The following is a 13,232-nucleotide window of genomic DNA, read 5'->3' as shown; positions in this document are numbered from 1 at the left end:
CATTAATGTGTCTGACAAAGTCATCTGTAACACATTTAATTAAGAGAAAAGATCATCAGAATCATCATCAAACATATCATTATGAGAAAAAGTAATTGCAAAATTATTATTATCCAATGACTTCAATATTATATAAAAATCCAAAAATATTTTCAAATATATTTAGTTGCTCAAATCTATTATTCAATGAAGTAATTGCTACATCACAAAACTTACAAAATGAATAAACACCTTACAAAACTTACAAAATAAAATAAAATAAAACCAATCTTCATATAATAAACCTAATAAACTTACAATTTCATTATACATAGGAATCCTAATAAATAGAATTAAAAGACAAATAAAATTCCTAATTCCCAACTCTTAAACAACAAATCAACAATTCCTAAATCCAAAATGAACAATTCCTAATTTGCCTAATGTGCAATTCCTAACAAATCCTAATTCCATGTTTCACAACTTTTTTTTTTTTTTTGAAAACCAACAACAAAGTAGATGAGGGGAACATCCTCCCAACTCATGTGACCAGACTTAGAGCCAACCGCCCGTAGCTAAGACATGAGTGGCCTGATTCGCTGATCTAAGAATGTATTGAAAAAAACACAAAGCGAAAAAGAACTACCAATAGCTTTACGTACAATCATGAATAATAGAACCAAACTAAGACACATCCTCCTTTCCACCAGTCAAATCAGAGTCCCTACTATTAAAGAGATCATTAACGACCTCCTTATCCCAATACTTACCATCTGTAACACGTGGATCGTCCTCATTTATAAGTCAGGGGTCACGTACTCAACATCCATAGTTAAACCATTCTCAATCCTTCTCCTAGATCCAAATTTGATTAAACCATGTGCTGCCAAAATACTTCTCCCGCAATAACTAAGACTATGGCCAATAGAGACTTCCAAAAAAGAGGTCTTAGGATAATATCTGGCCTGAAATACATGCATGAGCCACCAATGCTTTAGGATTTCTGAGCAACCTCCAAACCTGCTTCCAAAGAAGAGCCAAGTTGAAAAGGTGAATTTGTTTAAAACCCAGACCCCTCTTACTCTTAGGTACTTAATCTGTCCCAACTCAACCAGTGAATTCCCTGATCATCATTGCCATTACGCCACCAAAACCTATTCATGCACCTCTCCAACTTCTCAAAGAAAAATATTGTCAGCACTAACACACTCATAATAAAATTAAAGTAAGCATTGCCTGTGCCACATATTTAAGCAACACTTCCTTACTAGCACGAGTCAAAAATTTCTTATTCCAAGAACCAATTCTTTGCCTCAATTTCTGCTCTACATAAGAGAAAACCAACACCTTATTCCAACCAATAACAGATGACAAACCCAGGTATTTTCCAAAATCTGGGTCTTAGAAACTTTCAAAAAAGTAGCCATAACATTTTTATTTAATTTTCTTAGATGAGTTATGGTTTAAATTTGTTTAATAAGTAAGAAGCGATTAACTTATTTTGAATTGAAGTATTTTTTTCATATTAATAATGTTAGTACATAGACACTTCTTTTTATATAATTATTGTTTTGTCTTCCAAGAACAAGAGTAATAATAAATAAAATTTACCTGGTTGAAATTAACTGCATGGGTAGTTCAATTGCTCATAGGGGTGAAGTTTGGGAAGAATAATTAGGGATCAAGCCTCATCAGCGACAGTGTGGGAGTAACCTCTTAAAGTGAGGTGGGCTCCTTGTGTGTAGTAAGCAAAGGTCTATCTTTTTCCAAACGCGTGAGGGGGGCTCCTTGTGCATCTTCCAGATGCTTTGTCGGGCCCTTGGGGTTGGAGATTCAACCTTTTGCGAAGAATTATAAATAAATTTTACCCGGTTGAAATTAACCTAATTGGTTCTTCTTATAAGAAGCGTGGGGAATCTCAGTCTCGCAGAACTATTCTTTTGCTTCTCTAGTTGCCCGATAAGCCAACAAAAAAGAGCAAATCCATAGTAAGAGAAATGGGGAAAATTGTCAGATTTGTTACCCGGGTTGGACTCTCATATGGGAGGTTGTGAGTTCGAGCCTTAGTGGATGTGTTATTGGCTCTTTGTACTTTAGTAGGTTGAGAAAGTAGTTATGAACAGATACTACATTGTAATAGAGTCAGTATCATTCAAAAAAAAGTACACATCACCGTTAGTAATTCTAAGCTCCGTAGAATAAAAAGATATGTGTTTGGTTATTTAGATGAAGTAGTAAAAATTTAAAAATTTTAAATATAATATAACCCAAAGATGACCGTTGGTAAATATGATGTAACCCAAAGATCAAAATGTTAAAGAAAGTGTTTGGTTATTCAATAGTTTGGGGCAACAATTTGTTTCAAACCACTAAAAATACAAAAACTGCAATTTACAATACTTTCACTTAGCGTTTTCCAAAAAACCTCTATTTAAAAAAAAAAAAAGTTAAAATTGTAGAGCCATTTCGACTCCTTGAATAACAAGAGCCAGTTTCGCTGACTCACTGCTTGCCCATCAACGGATGGGCAAGCTTATTTTTAAATTGGAGCCTTGAGGCTCCTATAGGCTCCCATGCCACTTTTCCCACCGATGTGGAAAAAGTAGCAAAACTAAGGGGAGCCGAACGTTCGGCTACCCATATGTTTTATTTTTTTATTTTTTTAAATTTTATTTTTTTTATTAAATTACCATTATTATTATTTTTATTTTTAAAACAATTATTATTATTATTATTATTATTATTATTATTATTATTATTATTATTATTATTATTATTATTATTATTACTATTATTATTATTGTTATTGTTGTTGTTGTTATTGTTATTATTATGAAATATATGTACACCTTAGGTCATTTTACATGTTAATATAAACAGCTAATTTTTTCAAATATTTTTTTACCAACCGTTGATATAATTCGCTTGTCAAATCTGCTAATATAATCTGCTAACGCTAACCGCTAGCTGCTGATTGCTAAACAAGGACATTGCGAGAGAGTTTTTCACTTCAATTTGTTGTATGATTTGAATACTCTCTTTGTCAATAAATCTCTCAAGTAGTTAACATGATTGGCTTAATTATATTTTTTAAATTTTTTCATGGTATTAATAAAATACTTGGTAAATAAATATATAGCATTATTTTGTATTATAACTTTGATATTTAATTAAAAAATAGTGCACAAAGAAGATAATAGATAACGTAGTGAATATAATCAATTGATGAATTTGAATGTAAAGAATTTTTACATTAGAGAAAAATAAAGACAATATAATTAATGAAATTATTTCTCTTAATTAATTTATTGATAATGAATACATTTTTTTTGAATAAAGACATTGTAGGGACAATGTAGCGAATATAATCAATTGATGAATTTGAATGTAAAGAATTTTTATATTGGAGAAAAATAAAGACAATATAACTAATGAAATTATTTCACTTATTTAATTTATTGATAATGAATAATTTTTTTGAATAAAGGCATTGTAGACACATAATTCTAAATTAAAGAAATGCATATTTATTATTTTTTGTTGTAGCTACTAAATTATTATTTTAATTTAATAAGAGTAAAATAGAGTACTAATTATGCCAACTTTGATTGGGATGGGGTTCGAACCTAAGACCTTTCTTATTGAAATCAATGAGTAAGTTAACGGTGAACTAACAGAATTTAACAGAGAAGATAATATTTAACGGAAAAGTTAATGGAGAATCATATAATTAAGGATAAATTAGAAAATCTCAAGGAAAAATTAAAATCTGATCAATCTGAGCCATTCATTTGATTAAAAAATTTGACCGTCATTTTTTCTATCCATTATAGGTACCCATTATAGGCCTAACTCACTTTGACTCTTATTAGTATATATATATATATATATATATATATATATATATATATATATATATATATATATATATATATACAATATAAAGTTTAACATAAATTTTAGTCAATTAATTAGCCCAACTAAATACATAGCATTGAAATTTGAGCATCAAAGATTACAAATAAGGAACATTGAAAATAATTTTCTTGCATTTAAAAAAAAAATAAATTTAGGTTAAGTTTTTGTTTTTCAATTATGCTTTGTCATTATTGAGCATGTTTTAGGTGATTATTTTATTAATATTTTTTGTCTATATTTATATAATGGTACAATTGTACAACTATATATTATTATTTGAGTTAATACCATCTAAGGTCCTCCGAGTATAGTGGTTTTGCCACGTTTCGTCCTAAACTTTCAAATTAACCATCCGTGGTCCTTCGATTTTCAAATTTAACAATTCGTGGTCCAAGTTAACCACCCATGGTCCTTCAACTATTAAATTTTAACCAACCATGGTCCTTTCAAGAGGACCACGGCTGGTTAAATTTTGAAAGTTGAAGGACCATGGGTGGTTAACTCGGACCACGAATGGCTAAATTTGAAAGTCGAATGACCACAGATGGTCAATTTGAAAGTTTAGGACTTAACGTGGCAAGACCACTATACTCGGAGGACTTCATGCGGCATTAACTCATTATTATTTTTATCAGACAAAATTGTTTTTACATCATTGTCAGACCAGTGCGAGCTAACTACAAAGTTGTTGATCAGAAATACAACTACACCTGGACTCTAAATGGTAGGACCATTGTCCAAAGAACTAACAATGCTGACACCTCACTCGCTCCAATTGAACAAGTTAACATATCATTCTCATAATTTTATGAATGCATGAAAAGTTCTAAAGAAATTTGAAAGTTAATTTTTACTATATCATTATAACAATATCTATTGTAGTCATATATTTTGAATTATTTATCTTCATCTTCTATTGACAACAATTGTAGCAATTGTCATTGATAAACTCACAAAACAATTTGTCTCAACAACAGATGGAAATAAAAAAATCAATGACTTCATTGTTGTGGATGAAAATTTAGTACCTTACTCTATTACTCTTATTAAATAAAATAAAATAGTTGCTACAACATAAAATAATACATATACATTGAACAAATTGCACTTTTGGTCCTGTGAGTATTAGGGTACTGGCAATTTGAGTACGTGACTTTCAAAACTCCCAATTTAAACCTTTAACTATGCATTTTTTGGCAGATTTGGTCCTCCGGACCAAATTGCCGACCAATTTTGGCCGGAAAATGATTTAATGGTTCGAATTATTTTGTGATGAGGGTAAAAACGTCATTTCACTCCCTTCTTCTTCATTCTCCCTTTCTTCTTCGTTCTTCTTCTTCTTCACCGCATTATGGCCAAATGGAATCATATTAATGGCCAAATGGAATCAACGCATTCAACTACCCAATTGATCGTATTGAAATGCAATACTTGTCGTCTTTTAATTGTTCGATCATTTGGCCATAATGCGGTGAAGAAGAAGAAGAACGAAGAAAGTTGTTCGATCACCGGCCGAAGAAGAAAGTTCTACGTCTTTTAATTGTTCGATCACCGGCCGGCGCCTCGTCCTCCTCGCTGGTGTAGTCCTCGTGCTTGGGCACCAGAGCGATCAATCTCCGGTCATCGTCGGCACTAACATGGTTCTTCTGGCTACTATCATCATGGCCGGACGTGGAACAAAACATCCTAAAAGACATCAAAAAAGACGGCGAGAGATGCAGTATCTGCAGGCGGCGATCTCGGAGGCAATGAGGCTGTACCCGCCAGTGCCGGTGGACACGAAGGCCTGCCTGAAAGATGACGTCATCCCGGACGGCACGTTCATCGGAAAAGGGTGGTTCGCGACGTATCACACGTACGCCATGGGGAGAATGGAGAAGATTTGGGGGAAAGATTGCTGCGAGTACAAGCCGGAGAGGTGGTTGGACGAGAATGGGGAGTACAGGCAGGAAAGTCCGTTCCGGTTTCCGGTGTTCCACGGCGGGCCGAGAATGTGTCTGGGGAAAGAAATGGCGTACATTCAGATGAAATCCATTGCGGCTTCGATTCTGGAGAGGTTTGAGATTGAAGTGTTGTCGGAGGAGAAGGGAAAGGTTCCTGATTTTGTGTTGTCTTTGACTCTTAGGATGAAGGGTGGGTTGCTTGTGAAGGTTAAGGATGAAGAAGAAGAAGAAGAAGAACGAAGAAGAAAGGGAGAACGAAGAAGAAAGGGAGAATGAAGAAGAAGGGAGTGAAATGACGTTTTTACCCTCATCACAAAATAATTTGAACCATTAAATCATTTTCCGGCCAAAATTGGCCGGCAATTTGGTCCGGAGGACCAAATCTGCCAAAAAATGCATAGTTAAAGGTTTAAATTGGGAGTTTTGAAAGTCATGTACTCAAATTGCCAATACCCTAATACTCACAGGACCAAAAGTGCAATTTGTTCATATACATTTCTATAATTTAGAATTAGATGTCTATAATGCATTTATTCAAAAATAAAAAATTATTCATTACCAAAAAAGTAAAGAAGAGATATAATTTCATTAGTTAAATTGTCTTTATTTTCTACAACGCAAAGATTCCTTAACTTCAAATTCATTAATTAATTATATTCACTACATTATCGATTGTTTCTTTTTACAGTATCTTGTAATTAAATATCAAAGTTATAATACAAAATAATATTATATATTTATTTACCAAGTATTTTATTAATACCATGGGAAAAAAATAGTTTGAAGCCAATCATATTAACTATTTAGGGAGGATTTGTTGACAAAGAGGGTATTCAAATAATCCAAGAAATTGAAGTAAATCACAGTTGTTCGCTTTAAAAGTAAATCATATTTCTTTCTTATGATGATTTAAAATGTATAAAATTTTACTACCTTATCTAATATTATTCCTTAAATAAACTAGGAATTTCTCTATTCACAACAACTCATTCAACAATAATAGTTGAAACAAAAATAACTCAAGTAGAACATCTAAAGGACTGATATGCTTTTATGCTGATAATAATATGTAAATGGTAATTACGTCATTATCTTCCTGGACGCGGCTAGAAAATTATTTGCCGAAGTTTAAACGACGCTAGAAATGTCAATTGCAAAATATCAAATAACCATAATAAGGTTAAAATACAAAATACATTATAAATTATAATAGCATGTTTTTTATAGATTACACGATAGTTAGAGTCGAAATAACAAATATACTTGGTAGGGAATACCCCGACCGGTGTGCCTTCGTCCTTTTCTTCTTGTCTGTGCAGGTTACAGGTCGGGTTTCTTATGAAGAACCCGGTCGGGGTCCGACCGGGAGTTGCCCTAGCGGCAGTGTCGATCACCGAGCGGTAGCCCTTTGGCGTGAGAGCTAACGAGGGACAGGTGGCAGATCTACGCATTGACAGGTAGGGCACCCGGGACGGCGACACGTGGTTGCTACGTGGGAAGCATGCCGGACGACCGGATTTGTGTCTCCGGCTCCGCGGCTATAAATACCCGCGATAGCAACAGTGTGGGGGACTTTTGGACGATCGATAGGTTGTTGTTAGAGAATCCCGACCGCAGCCAGTCGGTACTCAGAGCAACCAAGTAGATTGTACTTAGGGCCTTCACAGTGATCAATAAAAGTTATTTACTTGCTTTAATTGGTCTTGTGTTATTTAATTACCGCATTACGTGGCAATTAGCACTATCATTTTGGCGCCGTCCGTGGGGACCCGTGCAAGAAAGCTACCGTCGTGACGAGCACCCGGTCTCTTGGCAATCATGTATCCGTGGGCATACAACAACTTCGCCGACGATCAGGCGGATGCAGCAAGCTCATCCGACCATCAGGCAACACAGCAGCAAGGTCAGACAATGGACCTAAATCTTAATCTCTCACCACCTCATCCATCCACATACCCGGCCGCCCAACAGCCGGTGAACTACATCCAACCGGGATACCTAACACCCGGTCAGCAGTACCAACAGCAGCAGATGCCATATCCTGGCCAATATCCATACCCGATCCCTCCTCAACCGTACGGGTACTGGCCCGGTCAACCGATGTACTACACACCACCGGTTGGCTATCCACCCTTTACGCCTGCGTACACGGCTCCAGCCGCCGCCCCTCCAGTCTACCCGACCGCAAAGGTAGAGCCGTAGCATCAGCCCACTTCCCGGGCTCGACGCTCGGCTCGTTCGCGGTTGGGGTCGGGGGGTGCTGATGCGATGGAGGCACCACGGCAGGCCCAGCAAGCACCGGAGGTTCCAGCCCGAGCAGAGGACCCCGAAGAAGTTGCCCGGGCGGTAGCTTTTGACCGCCTTCGACCGGCGATGCGACAACGTTTGGGACCCCAAGACCCGAACCGGCAGCCGGAAGACGTACAGATGCAGGAGGCTCGCCAGGAGGCTTCATCCGGGCATAGCGGATCGAGATCTCACCGTCGGCGACGCGCTCGGGAATCAGCCCAAGCCGCCCAGATGGCCGAGCTCAACGAAACCCGAGGATTGCTTTACAACCTCCAGGCGGAGTTCGCTCGGTTCAGAAACGAGCACCCTGCGACACCCCCGGTCGACCAATCATCTTTGCTGAGAACGCCCTTCACTGTGGAGGTAATGGCTCAGCCATACCTGCTTTACTTGAAGGTCTCCGGGGAGAAAAGCTATGATGGCCGTACGGACCCTGAGGTCCACGTCAATGATTTTTACGGCAACATGATGTTGAAGGGCGTATCAGACGCCGTGATGTGTAGGGCTTTTTACTCTACGCTCACCGGTCGGGCGGCGGAGTGGTTCCGAACTTTGCAGCCGGGTTCAATTGCAGATTTTAATTCCCTGGCGAACAAGTTCGTGAGGAAATTCATCACCTCCAAGGTGGTGAGAAAGTCCTACATGTACTTGGAGAAGGCCAAGCAGCTCAAAGGGGAGAGCTTGACCGATTTCCTTAACAAGTGGAAGGCAGCGGTCGGGGAAGTCGAACCTATGGACGACGCAACCGCCACCCACATGCTCCACATTTCTCTCCGGGCGGGTTATTTGTACCAGGATTTCATTCTACACCCCCCGGCCACGTATGAAGAGGCCCTCCGAAGGGTCACAGACTATGCCAACGCCGGTGAGGCGAACTCCGTTAAACGCTCGAAGGAGGTCGGGTCTTCGTCCCGTAAACCGGCCGGCCGGGCGGAACACCGATCGGGTGATGACCATCCCCGATCCTGCACCAGGCCTGGTGAGTTTACGGCCTTGAACCGTTCCGCAGTGGAGGCCATGCAGTACGCCCAGTCCTGCAATCTCATCAAACTCCCCCATCCCGATTCAGATGGCCCCGACACGAGCAAGCATTGTCCTTATCATTGGTGTGCAGGGCATGACACTAAGGAGTGTACCCACTTGCGCCAACTTTTGGAAGATCTTCTCAGCCGTGGGAAGTTGGACAAGTGTGTGGGGAAGAGAGAAGACACAATGAAGAATACCGATCGGAGAGACCACCAGCGCTCCCATCACCGTTCCGATCGTTCTGATCGTGATGGACGCTCCGATCGGTCAGGTCAGGACCAAAGAGACGATCGTCGAGATGACCGACGGGACCCTGACCTCCATCTAGCAGCCGACCGGCAGGAAAGCCGACCATCCACGTAATATTTTGTGGATTGGAGGATGCTTCCCGACCGAGGGATAATTGCCCGGTCGCAATAGTGGATTCCCGGGACACCGGGAAGAGGCAGAAGATGGAACCCATAACCTTCACCCTCGAAGATCAACCTAGCAGCGGTGACCACGGCATGGAGGCACTCGTGGTCACGATTGATGTTAAAGGGACGGATGTCCAGATGGTTATGGTGGACACTGGGAGCAGTGTCAACGTCCTTTACTTGGACATGTTTGAGAAGCTTGGGCTCGACAGGAAGGAGCTGACTCCGGTCGGTGTACCACGGTCGGGATTTACCGGGGCTCTTATTTACCCCGAGGGAAAAATAACGCTCCCAGTAGAGATCGGCACCTCCCCGAAGTCGATCAAGACGGAGCTGGAGTTCGTTGTGGTCAACCTCCACTGTGTCCACAACATCATCTTGGGCCGACCTGCAATCATGAAGATTGGTGGGATAATTTCAATGCCTCACCTGTGCATGAAATTCCCCACCCCCAACGGGGTCGGTGTGGTCCGTGGCGATGTCCAATCCGCCCAGAAGTGTTATACCCGAGCGGTCAATAGACGTGACTCCGGTCAGTCTTCCCGGGTGAACACGATTGCCAAAGAGGATTCCAAAGACCGGAAGGAACAACCCGAGCCTTCCGAGGAAATAGAGGAAGTTCCCCTGTCCGAAAACCGACCGGACAGGAAGATCAAGATTGGTCGGGCCCTCACCCCCGAGCTCCGAGCGGAAGTTTTGGTAATACTCCGAGAGTTTGCTGACATCTTTGCATGGGGGCCCGAAGATATGCCTGGGATCGACCGAACGGTCATCTGTCACAAGTTAGCAGTCGATCCCGCAGCAAAGCCGGTCGTGCAAAAGACCCGGCACCTTTCTTCCAATCGCCGCGAATTTGTCAGAGAAGAGGTCAAGAAGATGGCGGAGATCGAGCACATCCGGCCGGTAATTTATCCCGATTGGGTGGCCAACATTGTCCTTGTTCCGAAGTCCCCAACTTGGAGGATGTGCATTGACTTCACCGACCTCAATAAGGCTTGTCCGCTCGACCCATACCCCTTACCGAGTATCCACCAGATGGTCGACGAGAGGACAGGGGCCGAGTTGATGAGCTTCATGGATGCATTCAAGGGATATCATCAAATAATTATGCACCATGAAGATGAGAGCAAAACAGCCTTCGTGAACCCAGACGGGCCGTATTGCTACCGAGTGATGCCGTTCGGCCTCCGCAACGCAGGAGCGACCTACCAGAGGATGGTCAATATGCTATTCGCCGATCTGCTAGGCCGAACGATGGAGGCGTACATTGATGACATGCTGGTCAAGATTCGGGACCGATCCGACCACACTCGGGATCTCCGGGAGTGCTTCCAGATCATGAGGAAGTACCAGTTGCGGCTGAACCCGACCAAGTGCACATTTGCGGTTCAGACCGAGAAGTTCCTCGGCTATATGATGACTAAGAGGGGAATCGAGCCCAACCCGGCCAAAGTTAAAACGATTCTGGACATGCAACCACCTTCAACCGTTCGGGAAGTCCAGCAATTGACCAGTCGGTTGGCAGCCCTCAGCCTGTTCCTCTCCAAGTTAGCCGAGCGCGCTCTACCTTTCTTCAAGGTATTGCGTAAAGTCAATGGGTTCGTCTGGGACGACGAATGCCGAGCGGCTTTCGACGAGCTGAAGGAGTATCTTATGTCACCAATAGTCCTGTCGAAGCCTGAGCTCGGGGAAGAGCTAGACCTGTACCTCGCCGTGTCCGATCGTGCAGTAAGCGCAGTATTGTGCCGAACCGATCCAGAAGGGGTCCAGCGACCGGTGTACTATGTAAGCCACACGCTACATGGTCCCGAGCTCCGGTACTCCCGATTAGAGAAGGTCGTCTATGCCTTGTACATTGCCGCGAAGAAGTTGGCTCCCTATTTCCAAGGTCGAGCAATTCGCGTTTTGACCGATCAGCCGATCGGGCCAATCCTCCGAACTGATTCATCATCCGGTCGCATAGTCAAGTGGGCGTTAATGCTGACCCAGTACGCGATCGAATACCGACCAAGACCAGCCATCAAAGGTCAAGCCCTTGCAGATTTCTTGGTCGAGTGCACCGCCCGGGATACCCGACCCCCTGAGGTTGCGGATCCCGAGGCTGAGTGGTGGTCGCTGGCTACTGATGAGTCGAGTAGCAAGAAAGGGGCAGGAGGAGGAGTGGTTGTCACGAGCCCGGAAGGATTCAAGGTCTACTTTGCCCTTATGTATCAGTTCCATCCGAGCAACAATGAAGCCGAGTACGAAGCCTTTGTTAACGGCTTGCAGTGTGCTCGGGACTTGGGGGCTGAATACATTCGAGCTCAGACGGATTCCGCGCTCGTGGTCGGGCAGGTTCTCGGGGATTACGAAGTGAACGGAGAACGATTACAGCTATACCGAGACCTGGCCATGGAGAAGCTCACCCAGTTCCGGGGGTATACCGTCCGGCACATACCTCGGTTGGATAATGCCGATGCGGACATCTTGTCCAAATTGGCTCAAGACGCCCCGAAACATATGTCGAAGATCGCTCGGATTCTGGTGATCCCGAGGCACAGCATCCACCGTGTGCCGGTTAATCCAATCCAACCGGTAAAAGATAATTGGATCACCGATCTGAAGGACTTCCTTGAGCACGGTCGACTCCCAGATGACCCTAAACGTGCTCGGAAGGCAAAGCTTAGAGCCCCGAGGTTCTAAGTTTTAGACGATCGTCTTTACAGGCGGTCGTATGGAGGCCCTCTTATGCGTTGTTTGACCGCATTTGAGGCTGATTTGGTCATGAAGGAATTGCACTCGGGCATTTGTTCTTCACATCAAGGAGGCCGATCCTTAGCTCGTCGAATCATGCTGATCGGGTATTATTGGCCGTCCCTCCAGCTAGACTGTGAGAAGCTAGCTCGGGAATGTGAGACGTGCTAATTGTTTGCCCGGATGCCTGGACGACCGGCCACTTTCTATCAACCGGTCACAACTGCAATTCCCTTCGCTAGGTGGGGGGTGGACATTTTGGGACCCTTCCCTCAACTCTCCGGTCGGAGGAAGTTTGTAATTGTCGCCATTGATTACTTTTCCAAATGGATTGAAGCCGAGCCGTTAGCCATGATCACTTCTCAGCAGTGTGCTCGGTTCTTATGGCGCAATGTTATTTCCCGCTTTGGTGTGCCCATGCATCGCATCAGCGACAACAGCCGCCAATTCGTAAGCCAGTATTTCCAGAACTTCTTGGCCACGATCGGGACGACTCACGTCCGGTCGTCGGTGGCTTACCCGTAGGGAAATGGGTAGGTAGAGAATGCCAATCGGATGATTTTAGAAGGTCTTAAAAAGAAGCTACACTCGGCTGGTCGTAGTTGGGCCGATGAGTTGCCATATGTTTTGTGGACTTATCGGACGACCCCGAGGGAGGCTACTTTGGAGACCCCTTTCGCCCTTGTCTACGGAGCAGAAGCCCGACTCCCGATCGAGGCTTGGATCCCGACCGACCGAGAGCGAACTTAAAATGCGGAGGAGAATGAACATTCGATGGTCGTGGATTTCGATGGGGTCGAGGAAAAGAGGGAGCTAGCTGCTCAGCGAGAGATTACGTTTTACAACGACGGGAGGTCAGTCAACCTTTGGAAGGCGGGAAGCTAGCTCAGAATTGGGAAGGGCCGTACATCATCAGCGCTGTCATACG

At 42.8% G+C, this 13,232-nt stretch overlaps 1 protein-coding gene across 1 annotated transcript; it reads left to right on the top strand.

The window, feature by feature from the left end:
• The first annotated feature begins 5,534 nt into the window (after positions 1-5,534).
• Positions 5,535-8,548, top strand: LOC109168018 (cytochrome P450-like). Its single transcript, XM_019317064.1, has 2 exons — positions 5,535-6,047; positions 8,426-8,548. The coding sequence occupies exons 1-2, from the start codon at positions 5,535-5,537 to the stop codon at positions 8,546-8,548; spliced, it is 636 nt and encodes a 211-aa protein (XP_019172609.1).
• The last annotated feature ends 4,684 nt before the right edge of the window (positions 8,549-13,232 follow it).

This window comes from Ipomoea nil, unplaced genomic scaffold (genome assembly GCF_001879475.1).
Source record: "Ipomoea nil cultivar Tokyo-kokei standard unplaced genomic scaffold, Asagao_1.1 scaffold3171, whole genome shotgun sequence".
NCBI lineage: Eukaryota > Viridiplantae > Streptophyta > Magnoliopsida > Solanales > Convolvulaceae > Ipomoea > Ipomoea nil.
The sequence above is the reverse complement of the archived record's forward strand: the minus strand, read 5'-3'. Positions and strand labels throughout refer to the sequence as shown.

Coding starts and splice junctions, on each gene's coding strand:
- LOC109168018 (XM_019317064.1), top strand. CDS start 5,535: ATGGTTCTTCTGGCTACTATCATCATGGCCGGACGTGGAACAAAACAT. Junction 6,048..8,425: donor AGGGTGGGTTGCTTGTGAAG/GTTAAGGATGAA, acceptor CGCTCGGTTCAG/AAACGAGCACCCTGCGACAC.